At 41.3% G+C, this 21299-nt stretch overlaps 1 protein-coding gene across 7 annotated transcripts in view; it reads left to right on the plus strand.

The window, feature by feature from the left end:
• RUBCN (rubicon autophagy regulator) overlaps nt 1–21299 on the plus strand; it is a 2564006-nt gene that overhangs the window by 314953 nt on the left and 2227754 nt on the right. For all 7 annotated transcript variants that reach the window (XM_044070705.1, XM_044070707.1, XM_044070708.1 and 4 more), the window contains exon 3: nt 13945–14028. In XM_044070705.1, the coding sequence (XP_043926640.1) occupies nt 13945–14028 (84 nt within the window). The remainder of the gene's footprint in view (nt 1–13944; nt 14029–21299) is intronic.

Raw genomic sequence — 21299 nt, forward strand, 5'->3', positions numbered from 1 at the left:
ATAACTAATATTCCTTGCTGAAATCTGATTATTTCTCCCAGAATCTTCTTAAGCTCCATCATAGCAGTTTTAAGGGGGATGTAAACGCATGCCAGTGTAATCCTCCTCCCTAGCCAGAAGCCCTTTAGTACTCTGTGTCTTCCATTATCTTTTTTCCTCTTCTATCACTGTTGGAGCTCCTCTTGCAATTCATATAAGTACTCCTCTTTTCCTTTGCCCCAGATATTCCGTTGAGTAACCATCTTGAAAAACTGTCTTTATCAAATTCACATGTTCAGTTCTTTCCAGGTGTGTTTCCTGTAGCATAGCTGTTTGCACTCTACATTTTTTAATATAGTTCACTACTCTTGCTTATTTATATTTATCTGCAAGATCATTCAGATTGAAAGACATTACATGAAGCATCATTTTCTTATATAGTTATCACCACCTTTTATATATAACTGCTCTTTTGCTAAATGTCTAGTTCCAACTTTTGTGTTATATGTATATACTGTTTGGCAAGTTGGTCATTTATACAGTTGTTTCATGGCATATCCATTTGCGCCAATGTCACATCTTACATAACTGTTTTGTTTTTTTTTGAAAGCCCTCAAACAGAACAAACAACCCCCCCCCCCAAAAAAACTCCTAAAACCTATGAACTTAACAATAACACACAGAACTATGTACATCTTCAAATATTGAAACTGTTGCTTCCTAATAAGAACATGCTAAGACACATGGTGCAGCCTGTGCTATTAGTAAGTGCTGTTTGATTTTGTATATCTTTATAACTCTCCCAGTTAAGAAAATACTTGAATACTTTCAGTATTACACTTTCTCCTAGCCATTTCTCTTTATCAGATTGTGTTTAATAACCTGCACACCAGACACAAAACTATTAAGGGTGCTTTGTTTATCAGAAAAAAAGCCTTACAGTATTGATTATTCTGTTTCATTTACATGCTTTGCAATAAACTTGTTACCGGATAATGCCCAAGGTTTTTACCCAGTCATTTCCCTATGCAAGCATGGGAAAAAGCACACTGTTTTTTTCTTTTGTCATATTCTCTTAACGAGACCCTCCACTCCCCCCCCCCATCTCATTCACTCCTTATTTGTTTTCATTGCAGTGCCTTCATTGCTCAAAACTGAACAAAGAAAAAGAGAGGAGAAGGGTGAAGAAGAAAAAGCAAAAGTACCTGTTTATGTTAGTATCTCTATTGCTTCTAAAAAACTGAGAGAACTTTACTTCAAGTCTAACTGGTTTTGTATTATCTTTAAAGCTGTCACACATGGGAAAACCCTTATTGTTTTCAGGGAACATTATGTCCTAGTCATTTTCTTGATTCTTTTATCTTCTTTTCCCTCAGCCATTCACCTTTCATCAGACTGTCTCCAGTTTCTCTTTTTCAGATGGTCTCCATGGAGACATGACCAGCTGCTGAAATGCTACTTAATATACATATTTGCATGTGCTAGTAATAGGGCCTTATAATATTCAGTATTCTTTTAATTTACTTGCTCTCTGTCTTAAAACAACGATTCTTAATCATTCATTTCCCCATGAAAGAATGAAAAAGGCACATTAATTTGAACTCTGTCATGCCCCCTTAACCAGACCCCCCCCTTTTTTTTAACCATTACGTTGCCCATGTTTCTCAAAACTGGACAAGAAGAAAAAGAGGAGGGGGAAGGAAAATTAAAACAACACCTGTATACAATCCCCATTACACCCAAAAATAGAGTGCAAAGAAAACCATGCAGCACAGATACAGTGCCATTAAGAAAAGAAAGTGTTTTATTTGCTTACAGTTAGCTTTCTCCCCTCTCTTCCCCTCCCCAAAGCATTTTTCCAAACACTAATGACATGAAGTAAGGTATATACTTTAGTCCCCCACTCCGCAAACAAATTTTGAAGATGTCCCATATTTCCAGATTTTATTGTGTTGTCATATTTCACAAATATAATTATTGCATTGTAATCCCACATTGTTATTGATTTTATTACTGTTCTTCTCCATCACCCAAATCCCGTCTCTGCTTCATTTCCGATGTACTGTCAATTCTTCTAGTCAGCTCTCATCCTTCTCTCCAACATTTTCTGTTGAATTACTGGAAAAGGTTTCACATGTGCAGTCTCTCTGTTGAATTACTGGAAAAGGTTTCACATGTGCAGTCTCTCTGTGGTCTTTATTACCAGAGGAACAAGAAGCCGAACCTCCTCCTGTTTCACAGTTCAGTTTTTTATTGGACAAACTTTTGTATTTCCTCCTTAGCATGCACTTCATCAAAAAATAATTTTGTCCCTCCTGGGAAGAATACCTTGAAGACAGCCGGATACAGCAGTTTGAATCTCATACCTGCGTCTCGACATTCTCTGAATAGAGGAATGAATTTACTTCTCTTTTGTCTGGTGTACAGTGAGTAATCATTTTCCACAAATACTCTGCTATCTCCCACTTTTAGAATTTTGTCCTTATGCCACAGGTTTGACAAAATCAACTCTTTCTGCTCGTGGGATTGCATCTTTACTGTTAAAGGTCTAGGTTGCTTTCTTTTAGCTAGATTTGGAACATACACACAATATGCCCGTTCAACTAACAAATCCTGCTGTGAATTATTTTTATTTTATTTTATTCCAGTTTGATGACCGGGGAGGTCCACTGGGCTCAGGGAGCCCGTTTTCAGTGGAGGCCTGTGGAGAAAAGCTCTGCAGTACATGGTTTAGTTACAAAAATTATTACAAAGAATAATTACTTTACAAACTTTAAAACAGGTAGAATTACCATTCCATTTGCTTATTTGGGCTTTCATAAATTTAATGCAGTCTGTTCCTTCCAGCTTCTCTGGTATAACTGAAAGTCTCAGGTTTTCCCTATGTGCTCTGTCCTCTAATGCTATTATTTTTTGAAACATCTCTTCCTGAGCAGACTCATATTCAGCTAGCCTTTTCTTCATTTTAATGTCTGATTTTTGCAGCTTTATCATATCTGAATATCTGTTTAAAGCTTCTTCCATTTCTTCCAGCTTTTTGCTGTTTGTGTTGATATACTCTATCAGTGTTTTGTTTATTTTAACCAGGTCTATATACAGTTGTCTTGTATCATCCTGCAAGTTATTGGAGGTCATGTCTGAAGGTTGCATTATTTTTTGCTGAACAGCTACAGAACTCTTCCTAGCCATTGTTTCTTCATCACTTTTTGTAGCTGAATTTTTTTATTCCTGGCATCCAGGCAGTGTACTTACTAGCCAGTTACAGAAATTCACCCATAAACACAAGTGTACTGGCCTTCTCTGCTGAGTTTCTGTTTTCACACTGGGAGAGCTAGAAATATGCTGTTACTCATCGTGCAGCCATCTTGGAACCCCTTCCTTTTTTTAATATTTTTGTCAAAATCCCAAGTTGAAAATTTTCTCTCTTCAGTCCCTATTACCTCTTGGCCATTTACCAGCTTTCATGGGAAAAGTAGTCTTAACGAAGCCTATCTAATTCCCATGGGCAAAACCATTCAGGTGTTTCTCAAGATTTTCTGAAACTGGCATACGTTACCAGTTCTCTGCGTCACCCTTTGAACTATCAGCTGCTACAAGAATATTCACAAAGTGGCCCCTGTAATTGCTTATTGCAGACTTAAAGGCATTTACAGACTCTCTCTTTCCAGTGATCAGGGCTCCTTAGCAAGTGTTCAAAATCTTGTACTCTGTTTTCAAGTGAACTTGCAGAAATCTGTCATTCCTTCTAACAGAATTGTTTTCCTCAGAAGTCTGTTAGATTCTGCCCTAAAAAGAGTTTTTATTTATTCAGAAGAAAAGTAAAGATGCTCTAAAAGTTCTTCCTGAGCTTTTGCAAGCAAACGAAAAAACAAACTCCAAAAAACGGACACTGAAAGAGACAGAAAACGCAATTTATTGTAAATAGTCCACAAAGCTTTCAGGTAACAACCCTTCCTCAGTCTGTTTAATTAATGGCAGACCATCTTGGCATTTAAATATGAGCATCACTATGACACAGCCCAATAGAATTCCCCATTCAGTTAACAACATCAGCTTAAATGGAAACATAGACTAATAAACTGACCTTTCATAAAAATCATCCTTTCAATTAAAAACATATTTAAAAACATATAAAAGCACATAAAAATTACTATCTCAACATCATTTGTTTCTTCTTCAGAACCGGTTTTATGCTGTTGTATTCAAATCAGGAGTCCATTCCGCATTCAGTTGTATTATCCATTCATACTCGCATAATTCTAAAGAGTTATTTAAATCACCAACTCTTTTTACCTTTATACCATGTATCTGTTAACTCTAAATAAAAATTTGAGGCACATCCTTGTCCATTATATGTTTAGTAAGGGCATTACTAGTAACTCTTCTTTGTACTTCATATTTGTGTTCTATGATTTTTTTCAACTTCCTTGTGCTTTTACCAACATAAAAAGCAATAACCCTAACCCCCTGCTTATACATATTAATGATGTGTCACCAGTGTAGTTAACAGCAAATAACTCTTGTCGGGACATGTTTGATGAGCATTTACAAAAACTTGAAAATCTTGTGCAATCATTTAAAAAAAACTGCAGTGGCAAAGACTTCGTTTTTCTACCTACCTGGAGTTAGGTATAGCCCCACTGGGATTAAGAATTCAAAAGATGCCTTCATTTGGAAAGTTTTATCTGGACTTCTTGCTAAATGGCAAGAACTAAACCTCAAACTGAGCGTGGATTATATGAAGTTGATGAATGATTTTTTTCACAAAATTGAACTCAGTTTGCAAGATGATGATGTTAAATTAGAGAATGAGTTAACAGAAATGCCTATATATAAAGAAAAATTCTCTTTATTTAATGACATGTTGAAACATTCCATTAATTTTGATAAAAGGCTGATGGCAGTGAAAGAACATGAGCTTAAACATGATCTAAATGATTCCAATAATGGTAACATTTTCGTGGCTGAGAGAACGCTCTAAAAATACGGCTGAAGCAAGGGGTGTGATTACAATTGGTGTATTTCAGCCATTAGATACCTTTACACTAATGAGATCAATGATAGCACAAGAAGTAAGCAGGCTGTTAAAAATGTGAGTGTTTCGACCAATGAACAGATGATAGGTACTGTTCCAACTGACTGTATTAATACAGAATCTAGCTTTGCCTTGTCTGAGGGCATGATCCAACAATAGTTTTTTCAGAATCCACCCAGTTCGATAGCATTAAATTTACAGGAAGAAGGAGAAGCTGAGGGGCAGATCAACAAGCAGAAAGGGAGACGAAGAAGATGGCAAAACAAGGGTCCGATAACTCACAGCAGGACAAGCAGTCAGAACAATTAAAAAGTTCTTCTATTGTAAATTTGTGCAATTTGAAGTTGACTATACATGATATTAGTCTTCCTTGATAAAGGATTACAATTTATACCAAGTAATAGTGATACCATGGTTAATGCTGTTACGGACTTAAAATTGTTCGTGAGGAATGCTAGTCTTAAAATGATTTACAAAGATGTTTTTACACCATCATCACAGGTATGTAAAGACTCTAGCCCATTTATACCTATTAATTGTCCAGCTTTAAATGTTTTTTATGTGAAAGGGATATTCGTGTTTTGTATGATAGTAGGGATTGGCATAAATATTATAACTTAACATTATCTGAATATGACACATTAAAGAAGTTAGAAAAAGAATAGTGAGATAGTTGTCAAACAAGCCGCTAAGGGGGGAGTTACTGTTATTTTTAATACAACTGATTATGTACGACTTGTGCAAGATCTTTTGAGTGATAGGACAGCTTTTATTAAGATTAATGCTGTTGAAGTTTCTAGACTTACTAGTGGGGATAATATGAATGTCTATGAATTACAGATTAATAATGACATTGATGTAGACCTTCTTAACTGTTTTAATGTTCCTGACCCAATAACCCCCATTATATATGGTTTACCAAAAGTACATAAGGATTTATATAATCCACCCATGAGACCCATTCTTTCTAGGAATGGATGGGTTATGGAGCGTATTTCAAGATATTTACAAACTGTGTTTAAGAAATATTTACATAAAATAAGAAGTTATATACAAGACAAGAAAGATTTTTTACGTCAGCAGGCTGCTTGTTATGACTTATTTAAAGAATATATATTTGTTACCCTTGATATTAAATCCCTCTTCACCGTTATTCCTGTAGAATTTGGTATTGAGGCTGTACATTAGTTCGTATGTATGAATACGACATTACATGGTAGGGAAATTTAGACCCTTTGTACTTTGCTTGAGATTGTGTTAAGGAATAATGTGTTTATGTTTTAGGAATGTGTATATCACCAGGTCAGTGGTTTAGCTATGGGCACACCAATAGCTAATGCATATGCAAACATTGCAGTGCAAACACGAGAGGACGAATATGTATATAGTGGTCCATTTTCAGTATAAAGATAACGTACTTTTTTTTTTTTTTTTTAAACATTTTGTTTGACATCTTTTTAAAATGGGGTGGTGAAAACTCTCATTTGCACCATTCTGTCGAGTATTTGAATCACACTACTATTTTTTTAAGTTTTTCAGCAACATATTCCTTTGGAATCAATTATTTGGATGTTGTTTTGACCAAAGATGAACATAATCTGATTAATGCACTTATTTTTAAGACAGATATACATAAGAACAGATATACCCATAGGAGTAGCATGCATACTTCGCATACATTTCAGGATATTGTCAAGAGCCAATTTTTGAGAACAAGTAGATTGACTACTAATGATGGTAAGTGTAATGATGAGTTGGATAATATGATGGAGGAATTTAAGTGGCGGGGGGTATGAAAATGGTTTATTACAAGATATAAGAAATTAAATCTTAGATAAAAGAAACCTTGAGGCACAACCATTTTTTAAGCACGATTATGCTGATATTCCTAATAATAGTAATGGGAATAGAAAAGCCTGTATGGGTTGTGTTACAATATATAGTAGAAGTTTCTTTGATGTAAGGAGTATTCTAATGAGGAACTGGGGATACTCACAATTATGCTTGAATTGGCTAATATAGTAGGTGGAAAGACCTTCATAGGTTCATAGGTTCATACTAGGCTATCTGCCCGAGGGCATTTATAAGCCTAGCCCATAGTTTTGTGGCTTACGCCACCCCTTTAGTTTGGAGAAACTATGCCCATTATTTTGCTGTGCCTCTGTCGAGCAGTGACACTGAGGTAACCCCTGGGGTGTATCTGCGATCTCCCATCCATTGGTCAAGATTCCTCTTGAACAAGGCCTGCTCTGCCTCACATAAACCGGGATTTTGTTCCACAGCATAGGGAGTCTTTGGGTGATGAATCTATCCCTCCAGCACGTCCTATTAATAACCGTGTCGAGGTTTAAGTCTCCCGCCCTTGTGGCTCTGAGGGATCTAGATTTTTTGAGATGAAGCATGTTCATCAAATCTGGGTTTGACATGGCCTTGTATGTCAGGCATAGGTCACCTCTGAGCAAGCGGTAAGCAACTGAATATAACTGGAGTTCTTTCAGTCGGGCAGCATAAGACAGATTTTTGAGACCCTTTATCCTTTTGGTGAGGAAGTTTTGTGGCCTCTCTAGCTGCTGCAAGTGTCGGGTCAGATACATTCCGAATGGGGCATTGTACTCGATCATTGGTCTGATGAGTGATGAGTATAGGGAGACTATGACTTCCCTTGATCTAGATGTGAATCCCTTCATGATAAGGTGGGCAATGTAGAAGGTCTTCCTAACTACTTTAGCAATATGAGTGTCGAATGAAAGGCTACTGTCAGCCTGGGTTCCCAGGTCCCTAATAACTTCTTCTGTGTTCAGGGGATTGCCACCTATATGGTAGCTAGGGGTAACCTTATTTTGAAGGGTATGACTATGCATTTCTTGGCATTTAACTGTAGGCCATGGCTCTGGCACCAGTTATCCGTTTCTGTGAGACCCTTCTGAAGGATATCTGTGTCGGATGTGTTTTTCCACGGCGCCCAGTTTGCAGTCATCTGCAAACTTTGTCAGCCATAACCCTCCTGTGTTTGCTTGTACTTCAGAAAAGTAGATGCCAAACAAGAGTGGGCCCAGGACTGAGCCCTGTGGGACACCACTTGTGACAGGCTTTGAGTCTGACATGGCGCCAGCAACTCTGACCCTGTGGGTTCTGTCACTTAGCCAGTTTGCAACCCATCTTGTAATGTATGGGTTTACATTTAAGTTGATACCCGAGTGAGGTATTGTATCAAAAGCCTTCGCCAGGTCTAGGTAGGCTGTATGGACTGCCTTTCAATGGCCTTGGTGACTGTTTCGAAAAAGTCAACCAAGTTTAGAAGGCATGATCTGCCTTTGACAAAGCCAAACTGGGTTGGATCCAAAGTCTGCAAGTTCCCTATGTCTTTATTTATGAGATCCATTATGATCCTCTCCATGGCTTTGCAGATAAGGCTTGTCAAGCTAATGGGACGGTAATTTCCAGGGTCGGTGGAGGCACCGCCTTTGTGGAGTGGGACCACAGTATCCGGAGGTGAGACTAAGATTAAACAGCTGTCCTAACTGTGGGTTTAATTCCTCGTTGAGTTCATGGAGCACACAGCCGGGGACACCATCAGGTCCCATGGATGCTGTGTTCTTTGCCTTGAGAGAGCAGTTCTCACCTGGGCGTTAGAGATGTTTGGGGGCTACAATCATTTGGTATAGATATCTCTCCTTTAGGGGAGGGAGAAGTTTGCACTGAACCTTTCAGCCAGTATGTTGGCAATGTCTGTAGGATCAGTAATCTTCACATCATTTTGAACTAATTCTGAGCATATCTGGGAGTTTCCTCCTAGGTTTCTGACATGGCTAAAGAATGCCTTATGGTTGTCTTTAGAGTCCTTAGCTATTTTTCTCAAAATTAGCTTTGGATGATTTTATGAGAGCTCTTAGCTTTTTACTTATAGTGATCAGCGGTGTCTTACCTTTTAAGGATTTTGCTCTATCTTGTAGTAGCTTTCTCCTTTTGTTGCAGAGTTTGTTTATGGCTGGGGTCCACCAGACTGGGCGCTTGCCTTTGGTACAAAGAGTCTTTGTTTTGCTTGGGATTGCCTGATCCATGCAGCCCTGCAGGTGCTGGTAGAAGGCATTTGTAAGTGATTCAGCGGTTTGAGTAATGTTAACCGCTGGCTCAGAAAGGAGACCACACTAGTCTTTAGAAGTGTCTAGTCGGCTTCGAGAAGTTCTTTACTGTGGTCTTTTTCATTTCGGTGGGGGGATGAGGACCTCCAGCGAGATTAGTTTGTGATCAGATCTCACCAGTGAGGGGTATACTTCCGGCGTTGAACATTGTGCTCCCATGTTCGTGATGATGAGATCAAGTATGTTTTCTCCTCTTGTGGGGATGGTGACTAGTTGTTCCATGGCATTTGAGTTTATGAATTCCAGGAACTTTTGGGCTAGAGTGTTTGGGCTTGAGTAGTGTTCCCAGTCTATATTAGGGTAGTTGAAGTCACCTAGTATGATGGTGTTCGGAGATGCATTTATCCTCCAGTGTTTTCAGGAAGGCCATATGAGGTTCCTGAGTTTGCTGGCCTGTAACATGCTACAAATTGCAGAGCAGTCTTGCCTATGGTTAATTGCACCTGGATGGTTTCCGATGCATCGTGCGATGCCACCAATCTTGAGGTGTGGGTGTCCTTGATGAATATGGATACCCCTCCTCCTTTCTTGGTATTGTCCGGGTTTCATGATATGAGGTAAAACCTGATAGTGCTGGGGTGCTCTCAGGAGCCTTGAACCAGGTTTCTGTCACAGCACAGACATCGATGTTCTCCATACTGAGAAGGGCCTCGAGTGCATGCATCTTGAGGTTGAGACTTCTGGCATTGAGCAGCATTACCCTTAGTTTTTTTTCTTTGTTTTGTTCTAGGGTGGTAGGTTTAGAATTTGAGCCTTGCCTAAAAAAGGCACTATGGGGGTGGCAAGAGCCTTTGCCAAAATCCGGAATCCCAGGGGTGACAAGTGCAAGCCGTCCCTTGCGAAGCCGTCCCTTCCTTTGCTTATAAAAGGTGGTCTAACTTAAAACAAAGGTTATGCTATAAGTATTTGCCCCCTAAACCTACTGTACGAGTATCAAAGTTTGGAACGTTTCCACGTCTTAACTGTACATGTTGCAATGATATTACTGAAGATAATGAGTTTAAACACCCCATAACTGATAAATTCATTTTTAAATGTCATGCCACATGTAACACTTCGAATATAGCTTATTTAGCAAACCGTATTAAATGTCCTGGTTTTTATGTTTGTAAAAGCACAAGGAAGTTGAAAGAAAGAATAACAGAACACAAATCTGAAGTATGAAGAAGAGTTGCCAGTAATGCCCTTGCTAAACATATAATGGTCAAGGATATGACTCATAGATTTTTATTTAGAGTTATATTTATATGGTATAAAAGTAAGAGATGTAATGATTTAAATAACTCTTTAGAATTGTGTTATGAATATGAATGGATAATACGATTGAATGCGGACCGGACTCCTGGTTTAAATACAACAGTTAGCATAAAACCGGGTCTGAAGAAGAAACAAATGATGTTGAGACAGTCATTTTTATGTGCTTTTATATGTTTTTAAATATGTTTTTTAATTGAAAGGATGATTTTTATGAGTGGTCAGTTTATTAGTCTACGTTTCCGTTTAAGTTGATTGTTGTTAATTGAATGGAGAATTCTACTGGGCTGTGTCATAGTGATGCTTATATTTAAATGCCAAGATGGTTTGCCATTAATTAAACACTGAGGAAGAGTTGTTACCCGAAAGCTTTGTGGACTATTTACAGTAAATTGCATTTTCTGTCTCTGCGCGTCTGCTTTGTGGATTTTTTTTGTTTGTTTTTATTCTCCAAGTGCGGTTCACCATTGTGCTGGTTTGGTCTGTTGGGCTTTTGCAAGCAAAGCCGGCTATCTGCCTGGGAATTTCTCAGAATTTTGGGGAGTATGAATTTTGTGATTCTTACAGTTCTCCTGGTCAGTCTTAACATGTGAAAAATCCCACTAAACGTCTCTGAACTTAGCATACACACACTTTATATTTTTTGGGGTTTGTAAGGGGGGAATTTTATGGTGGGTAGACCAGGTTTCCCTTTCTCTTCTGTCTCCTCTAGTATACCACTACAAGTCCTTCAGACCTGGCATGTCGAGTTGTTTCTAAAGAGGTGAAAGTGCAAGATCTGTGGAACAGTCTTTATAGACAAAAGCACATATATGTGTAAGATGACAGCAGTCATAAATGCTTTGAAAGCACTAAATCATGTCTGGATTGTAGGACTGTAGCAAGTTTTCACAGACAACATAATGATGTGGGATGTAAACAAACAGTTATACCCCCCTGGCAGTCTTGAAGTGGTAGCCTTGGAATTAGCAACTCAGCTCAGTTTGTCTTTTCAGACGTCATACATCCTGTTAGCACAAAACTTGGTATCAGACAAGCTCAGCAGGACCAAGACAGAACCCTATGATTGGAAACTTCACCCTGAGGTCTTCCAAGAATTGATCCAGCTTTGGGGGACACCTCAAGTAGATCTGTTTGTCTCCTTTCAAAGCAGACAACTGAATAAATTCTGCTCCAGTATTCCTTGCAAGCAGGCCTAGAAAATGGATGCCTTCTCATTTTGTGGATAGGAATGTTTGTTTGCTTTTCCACCATTTCCACTGATAGCCAGGTTATTCTAAAGATTCAGAAGGACTCTCCAAAGGTTGTGGTACTGACAAACTTCTGGTCTGGACAACAGTGGTTCTCTCTTCTTTTTGAACTGGCCAAGGTCAATTACCGTACAATTACCCACAAGACAAGGGATTGTGTAATGTACCCAAGCTAAAAACGTAATTAACTGCATTGATGATAGAATTTTGGATACCTTTTAGGCACCTTTTTCTGAGGATGTGCAGCAGGTATTGAAGGAGGTTAAAAAAGATAACACTAGGAAATCATGTATATGTTAGTGAAAAAGAATTTCTAGTTAGTGCTATTCCAACAGTCAGGAATCTTTTAAGGCCCAGACTTTTCTGGTTCTTAATTATTTGTGTGCATTACTGTTTGCTGGTCTTTCCTATTCCTTTGTCAAGGATCATGTGTTGCAAGTTTCTGTTCATCTACATTTGGATCCCCCCTTTCTTTCACTGTCCAAGTTAAGCAGTTTTTGATACGGGGTTTTACATACTAATTCTTGGAGAAAACAGGGGGTTTCTCTTTGGCTCTGTAGTTGAAAAGCTAACAATGTTTCCATGAGCCAGCTCACCATGATGATTTGCATTTCTTATCATGGAAGATTGTTTTACTTATTGCTCTGAGTTCTGCTAGGAGAATATTTAAGTTACAAGCTCTTATGGTGAGTCAACCTTACTTCATTTTTCCACAAGAGCAGGGTTTATTTGAGAACAAATCCTTCTTTTATGTCTTAAGTGGTTTCAAGGTTTACTTTGAGCCAGTCTGTTACTTTTCCTGTCTTTTTCTTGACACCAAATGCAAGGAGGTTAAAATTCTTCATTCTGTGGATGTCCACGAGCAGCCCAGATACTACCAGGACAAAACTCAGTGCTTCAGGAAAGCTGCTCAGCTGTTTGTCTCCTATGAGGGTAAGAGGAAAAGACAGCCCTTGTTAAAACAATTTCCTGATGGCTGACTCATGCTATTTCTTTGTTGTTGTCACCATGGTAAGACAATTCCAGGCAGAGGTGGAGCCCATTCTACTAGGGATTTGGCTTCTTCTGTAGCATTTTGGAAAAGGGTGGACTTTTGAAGTATTCTAGAGGCATCAGCTTTGTCTTCTGTACTTTCTTTTACAAAGCACTGCAAATATTTCTTTTCCAGGTCCAGATATGGCTTCGCTAGGACCATTCTTCATGGGCTCCCAGATTCTTAATTTAATTCCTGCTGTCGTCTTAGTTGCTAAACTGTGGTAATCTACCCAAACAGTTTATGCTACTGTAATATGCTGGACGTAGTACAAAACAGTTGTATAAGTAAACTTATAGTAATAGTAGATGTAGAAGATCACTTTTGCAGTAGCTGTGCCCTCCCTCCAGACCCATTCTTTTGCAGTTTTTTGTATTGACAGGGTATAGATGTGGATAACCTTGTATGACTATAGCTACATTTGTGGTACAATTTGTAGCATTTTGTTTTTCCTTTTAGGGCTGTTGCTTCTCTTCTTGGCGCAAGAAAATGCTAAGGTTCTTGGTGCTCTGTCTTTATATATGAAGCGCCTTTTGACCTCCTGACAAAACACGTGGAGGGCACCTTTAAGATTTGAAAAGGCTGGATAGTGGCAAGGGAGTAGGATCCAAGTAGCTTAGGCTACTGTAACAGGGATGTATTAGTATATCTACTGTTATGGTAAGTTTACTTACACAGCTGTACTTTCTTCCTTGAGTAGTATTTGGTGCACTTTGAGTGTGATGTGCACTTTGCTTAGAGTGGCCTTCTATAGATTTAAATAGAGATGATGGTGCTCAAGGATGATGTTCAAGGAATTATGGATAGAGGGGAAGAGCTAAAGCTTGGGAAGAATTTTCAGTATAGAGCAGACTGACAGCTGTCATTCCCCTTCTGTTTGTTTGCTTAAAATGAACCATGACAAAGCTAATCTGGCTTGAGCATATGTGTGATGTACGATGCATATAAGATCTAAAGGCTTTTGGTATATTAGCTGGATGTTGGGCTATCCTTGACGGGAGAGCCCAAAGGTGAAAAAATACTGCAGCACTGAAGAGAAGGACATCTGCTCTTTTATGGTAAGACTTTACACAACTGTACTTTGTCTAACTTTTTTATGATGTACCTTCATTCTGTATGTTTTGACTGACTCCAGTTTATGTACATTATGTAGGTCAAGTGCAGATGCAACAGGAGATGTGGGTAGGTTAAGAATGTTACTCTGCAATTATCTTTACTAACCACCTATTTACATTTTGTGTGTTTGTATAGGTATACTGCATGGAGAAGAGTTATTGGCCATTTGTGAAGGACGTCCGATGGGTTAGTCCACATCTGGCTCACCATATTGAACAGGTAAGAGCATCAGTGTTACTATTGCTCTTTGTTATTCTCTTCTTTAGTCTAACTGATGACACTGGGTAAAATTAATACATTAGAGTGAAGTTGCTGTTGGTTAGATGTTCTTCGTGTTTCACTGTTGCAGTCATTACATTTGGGTAATCTGCTGGCAGGTTGCCATTAGTCAGCCTGATTAACAAAGTCTTGGGTCCTGCATCAGTTGCTTTCCCTTCTTCCGTGGCGTCAGGTCGTCAGGGCTATAAAACATGCAGCTGACGGTGCTTTGGTGCTTGATAGCTCTGGACTGGCACTGTGCAAAGGGTTGGAGGCTCTGGCAGGGTCTGCCCCTTACTCCGTTGTGGTATCGGCAGGGGAGGGCCTTGTCCACTCTCTCCACATTCCAGGTAGTAGAGAGATGCCTCTCTACAACTAGAGTGACCTCCTCTGTTTGCCATGCTCCATCCCAGCCCCAGAAGTTGAGCGGACCCCCTCATCCTGCTCCTGTTCAGCCCGTCCGAGTTAGCCTCCAGGGGGGAGTTCCCCCATAGGGGTCCCCACCTCTCCAGTGTCTTCCCCCAAAGCTCCTGCAGAGGAAGTGCCGCAGAAGAGTACATGTAAGAGGAGACATCTGGATTCCCCAATGGAGTTTCTCAAGGAGGACACGGATATCGATGAAGGGGGCGAGTCCCGAAGGTCACTGCCTGATGACGTCTCCTTTGGAGACATATTTTAGAGATTCTCAAGGCCAAGGGTGGTTGGTCTGCGCAGCCCCATCCTCTGAGGAAGCTGTAGTCCTGGAGGATTTTGGCATGGGTCCATCTACCTCTTGGGTGTGCCCCCCCCCACGTTGAGCAATTAACCTCATTGCCAGCAGGGCCTGGAAGTAACCCAATACAGTGGAGCCAGTACCCAGAAGAGCAGACAAATTCTTAAGCCCACCGTCAGACAAACCCTTTTGGTCCAAGGCAGTTCCAGTTGATGCGATTGTGGTAGATGCTGGCACTAAGAAAGAGCTGGAGGAACAGAGCTCATCTGTCCATCCTCCCAATCGTGAATCAAGAACGCTGGACAGATTTGGAAAGCGGGTGTTCGCATTGGCTTCTTTCAGCCTGCTAGCTCTGAATTACCTAACTTATTTTACCTGTCTCCAGAGGGACTTGATAGAGGAGCTCACCACCTCCCTGTCAGACTTCATGCCTGCGGAGGACTTCAAGTCAGTTTCTCCCAAGGTGGCTACTGTTATGTTGATAGCTAATTTGTCCATGAAGTTATTATCCAACACTGCAGAGGGTTTCTCACGGGTGGCAGGTACAGGCATTGCCATTAGGTTTGCAGAAGCCTTTAAAGCGTTGTTCACCAATGCCCCCGTTGATGGTTCCACTCTGTTTGGACCAAGCGTTAAGGAAACTTAGACCCATGGTGAGCCAGACGTGAAGACACTGTGTGTTGTAGAGATCAAATTCTCCACCCCCCCCCCCCAGAGGTCATTCTCCAAGACCCAAAAGGGGAACAGGAAAATGTGGTAAGTAACAGTCTTCCTTTCAGGAAACTTAGGAAGATTCCTCTTCCAGGGGACAGAGGAGAGGTTTCAATGATCAACACCACCACAGGGGCAGAGGAGGCCCTCAAAACCAGGGTTCCAGGGAGCCCTTCTATGAGAAATCCTTTCAGCTTCCCTGAGGCGCTGCCCGACTGTCCCTCACTGGAGGCATTCGGGGATCAGTTGGCTTTGCACCCTTTAGCCTGGGAAAGCATCACAAACGATCAGTGGGTGCCAGTAGTCATATCCAGGGAGTATTACATTCCCTTTGTGGTCCCCTGCCAAGTAGCAGAACTCGCCCAGACGTACCACCCAATCAGAGAGAGTTAGCCCATCTAGAGGTCACCAGCCTCATCCAAAAGGTCCCCACAGACAGAGAGGATACGGAACTTACTCCCATTTTTTTTTTTATACCCAAGAGAATGTGGGATCTGCATCATATTCTGGACATCAGTCAGTTAAATCCGTCAGTCAAGAAGTCGAAATTTTGGATGGTCACTGTACAGTCATTTGTTCCCCTTCTGTAAAAGAATCACTGGATGTGCTCTGTGGATTTCCAGGATGTGTACTATCATATCGAAAGATACAGGTGATTTCTCCACTTTTGCTTAGGGGCTGATCGCTTCCAGTTCAGAGCCCTGCTCTTTGAACTCACCACAGCCCCCCAAGTATTCAACAAGTGCACGACAGTGGTGGCAACTTTTCTCAGGTTGCAGGGATACCAGGTGTTTCCTTATCTCAACGATTGCCTCCCACACAGTGTCAACTGGTGGAGAACACACGCTTTCTTCTCGGTCTTTTTGATCAGTTGAGGATAACAGTGAACTTCACCAAATGTTCCTTGACCCCATCTCAACAATTGGAATTCATAGGTCCTCAGTTGGACACAGCCTTGGAGATTGCAGCCCTCCCTGTCCGGCATGTCCTTATTCGATCTCATGTTCAGTCTCTTCTGGAGCAAACCTGACTTCCAGTGTCTCTCATTCTCAGGGCTCTAGGTTCTATGGCGGATGCCATTTATCTGGTTCTGATGTCCAGGTATCACATGAGAGTACTACAGTGGACCCTAGCTGTCCAGTGGTCCCCTGTTTTCCACCCTCTGTCAGTATCTGTACGACTCACACCATTATGTCTGAGACATCTCTTGTGGTGGATGTACTCCCTGGATCTCCTGGTGGGCAGACCCTTCTCTCCTGCAGTTCCCACAGCCACGGTGACCACAGAATCTTGCCTCCTTGTGGGGGGTGGGGCATTTTTAGGGAAAAACTGTCCAAGGGATGTGGTCCCAGTCAGAGACCAAGCTGCACATAAATGCCCTGGAAATTAGAGCAGTGCTTCTATCATTGGAAGCTTTCCAGGATTGCTGTCCTCTTGGGACAATAGCAGTTCACACAGACAACATGGCTGTCATGTGGTACACAAGCAAGGGGGCACACGTTTTTATCTTCTTTGTTGTGAAACCATGAGGGTGTGGGAGTGAGCGATGTCCTAGGGGCGCTTTCTCCTTGCAGCGCACATTCCCGGAGCATCCAACGTACTGGTGGACAAGCTGAGCAAGGCTATTCTGACCCCTCATGAGTGGTCCCTGAATCCGTTAGTGGCGAAGCAGGTCTTCCATCGGTGGGGTAAGCAGAGCTGCGATCTTTTTGCTTCCTCTCTCAACAAATGCAGCAATTACTTTGCCTTCATCCCCACAGAGGAGTCCCCCAGTGGTGCTCTGACTCTCGAGTGGCCTCTGGGTCTCCATTACTCCTTCCCACCATTACCCTTAACTCCAAGAGTACTTCAGAAAGCAAGACACCTCAAGATGCAGTTGATCCTCATTGCCGACTTTTTGCCTTGGCAGGTGGGGTTCCCTCTTCAGAGAGATGAAGAAAGTAGACAGGAGTATAAGGAGATGAAGTGCATGGCAAAGAGAAGTGGCGAAGGCTAAGGATAAGGCATATGAAGAGTTGTATGAAAGGTTGGACACTAAGGAGGGAGAAAAGGACCTGTACCGATTGGCTAGACAGAGGGACCGAGCTAGGAAAGATGTGCAGCAGGTAAAGGTGATAAAGGATAATGAGGGAAACATACTCACAAGTGAGGAGAGTGTGTTGAGGAGATGGAAAGAGTACTTTGAGGGGTTGATGAATGAAGAGAATGAGAGGGAGAGAAGGTTGGATGATGTAGGGATAGTGAATCATGAAGTACAATGGATTAGCAAGGAGGAAGTAAGGATAGCTATGAAGAGAATGAAGAATGGAAAGGCTGTTGGCCTAGATGACATACCTGTGGAAGCATGGAAGTGTTTAGGTGAAATGGCAGTGGAGTTTTTAACCAGATTGTTTAATGAAATCTTGGAAAGTGAGAGGATGCCTGAGGAATGGAGAAAAAGTGTTTTGGTACCAATTTTTAAGAATAAGGGTGATGTGCAGAGCTGTAGTAACTACAGAGGGATTAAATTGATCAGTCACAGCATGAAGTTATGGGAAAGAGTAGTGGAAGCTAGGTTAAGAAGGGATGTGATGATTAGTGAACAGCAGTATGGTTTCATGCTGGGAAAGAGCACTACAGATGCGATGTTTGCTCTGAGAGTGGTGATGGAGAAGTACAGAGAATGTCAGAAGGAGTTGCATTGTGTTTTTGTAGACTTGGAGAAAGCATATGATAGGGTGCCTAGAGAGGAGTTGTGGTATTGTATGAGGAAGTCAGGAGTGTCAGAGAAGTATGTAAGAGTGGTACAGGATATGTACGAGGGTAGTGTGACAGTGGTGAGGTCTGCAGTGGGAGTGATAGATGCGTTTAAGGTGGAGGTGGGGTTACATCAAGGATCAGCTCTGAGCCCTTTCTTATTTGCAATGGTGATGGACAGGTTGACAGACTAGATCAGACAGGAGTCCCCATGGACTATGATGTTTGCAGATGACATTGTGATCTGTAGTGAGAGTAGGGAACAGGTGGAGGAGACCATGGAGAGATGGAGATATGCTCTAGGGAGAAGAAGAATGAAGGTCAGCAGGACTAAGACGGAATATATGTGTGTGAATGAGAGGGAGGATAGAGGAATGGTGAGGATGCAAGGAGTAGAGGTGGTGAAGGTGGATGAGTTTAAATACTTGGGGTCAATAGTTCAGAGTAACGGTGAGTGTGGAAGAGAGGTGAAGAAGAGAGTACAGGTAGGATGGAGTGGGTGGAGAAGAGTGTCAGGAGTGATTTGTGACAGACGAGTACCTGTAAGAGTGAAAGGGAAGGTCTACAAGAGGGTAGTGAGACCAGCTATGTTATATGGGTTGGAGACAGTGGCATTGACAAAAAGGCAGGAGTTTGAGCTGGATGTGGCAGAGTTAAAGATGTTAAGATTTGCACTGGGTGTGATGAGGGTGGACAGGATTAGGAATAAGTATATTAGAGGGTCAGCCCAGGTTGGAAGGTTTGGAGACAAAGACAGAGAGGCAAGATTACGTTGGTTTGGACATGTGCTGAGAAGGGATGCGGAGTATATTGGGAAAAAGATGCTAAGGATGAAGCTACCAGGTAACAGGAAAAGAGGAAGGCCTATAAGATAAGGTTTATGGATGTGGTGAGAGAGGACATGCAGGTGGTTGGTGTGACAGTGCAAGATGCAGAGGACAGGAAGAAATGCAAATAGGTGATCCACTGTGGCGACCCCTAACGGGAACAGCCAAAGAAGATGATGAGGTGTGGTTCCCTCTTCTACAGTCTCATCTTAAGTGCCCCCTTTGGGTGCTTGATCCAGTTCCAGATCTGATCTCTCTTCCCCCTCTCCGTCCACTTCCAAATCTGCAGACCCTCCATCTGACCGCTTGGTTTGTCTAATTCTAGTAATTGTTGCTAAGTCCAGGCTTGCATCCCCTGTGAAAGACATTATCCTTACTTCTCAGAAATTGTCTACCAAGAGAGTTTGTAGAAGCAAGTGGAAGAGATTCTGTATCTGGGCTAAAGGCTGAAATCTAGATCCATTTTTGTCCTCTATTTCTGACATTCTTCTTTTCTGGACTTCCCATTTTCAGGAGGGTGCCAGTTTTTCTACCATCAAAGTCTATTTGGTAGCAATTTTTAATTTTCATATCAATAATGAATCTACATTTTCCTCTTACCTCTGCAAAGCCTTTTTGAAAGTTGTCTTTTTTTCTGCATCCTCCAATCAAAGACCCCTATCCACCATGGGCTATTGCTGTAAGTGCTGCAGTCTCTGACTAGACCCCCTTTTGAGCCTGCTGCATCCTGTGATATGAAAGTTCTTTCTTGGAAGACTACCTTTTTGGTAGCAATAACTTCAGCAGAAAAAGAGTTTCAGAATTGCTGGCTCTTACCATTAAGCCTCCTTATTTGATATTTGATAAAGACAGAGTGGCCTTGAAACCTAATTCTTTTATGCCAAAAGTTAACACTGAAGCAAACTTTAATCAATCTATACAATGCCCAGTGTTTTTTCCCAGTTACTCCAATAAAGGGGAATATGTCTTGCACACGTTAGATGTTCATAGACAGCTTCATTTTTATTTGCACAAAACTAAGTCCTTCCACCTCTCTGACAAATTGTTTGTGGCATTTTCAAGTAACAGAAGGGGCCAAGCTGTTTCGAAAACTATTTCCCAGTGCATTTCTTAGTGTATTTCCCTCATATATTCCTCTCGTGGTTCTCCATAGCCTGGTCCAGTTAGGTGCTCATTCGACCTGGTCAGTGGCAATGTCAGCTGCCTTTGTAGCTCGTCAGTCTTTGGATGATATTTGTGCAATGGCAACTTGGTCGTCACCACATACCTTCATATCTCATTACAAACTTAACCTAGTTTCTAGAGAAAGGGCCATTTTTGGCTCCACTGTTCTTTGGCATGTCCTTCCTTGAGGCCACCCAAGAATATCGGATAGCTGGGGACTCTGATCCGTACGTGATGAATGGTGGCTAGAATAACATCAGATTCATAGTTTTGTACTATTTATTTATTTTATTTATTTATTCCAGTTTGATGACCGGGGAGGTCCACTGGGCCTGGGGAGCCCATTTTCAGTGGAGGCCCGGGGAGAAAAGCTCCACAATACAAAGTTTAAGTACATGATTAAATTACAAGATTAATTACAAGATTAATTACAAAGAAAATTACATGATTAGTTACAAAGAAAAATTCATGATTAGTTGCAAAGAAAGTTAGGATTACAAACAACAGGTAGCATTCTAAAGAAAAGAGAAATATAGAAGTTATGTTCTTACCATAACGTTCCATGTTAGTTGTCTTCTTCTCGCCTTCTTCTTGCTGGATGGGTTGCCACTCTAAAAGCTCGAGAGTTGGTTCCACCGGCTTATATCCCACAATGCTAGGCGAGAGTTGTCCCAGATCTCGTTTGTAAGCTAACCCCAGCTTATAATAGTAACAGTATAACTGTAAACAGAGTCCACCTCTAACAACAGGAAGAAAGAAGGGTGACCTACATCCTGAATCAGGAAATATGCATAATAGCATATGTCTAAGAAAGAGGTGGTAGAAAGAGAGGTCACAATCACAACTCCTCTAGGTCTGTCCAGGCCAGGGGAAGGAGGGAGTGGGCAGAAGAAGACAACTAACATGGAACGTTATGGTAAGAACATAACTTCTATATGTTAAGTTGTCTATCTCGCCTTCATTCTTGCTGGATGGGACCGCGTCCCTAGCACCTTGTCCCGGGTGGCCTAACGGAACAGACTCCTGAGAACAGTGGAACCAAAGTTAGCTCTATGCCTAGAAGCTAAATCCAACTTATAATG

Source organism: Protopterus annectens, chromosome 4.part1 (assembly GCF_019279795.1).
Source record: "Protopterus annectens isolate FY-2018-M chromosome 4.part1, PAN1.0, whole genome shotgun sequence".
Lineage (NCBI taxonomy): Eukaryota > Metazoa > Chordata > Ceratodontiformes > Protopteridae > Protopterus > Protopterus annectens.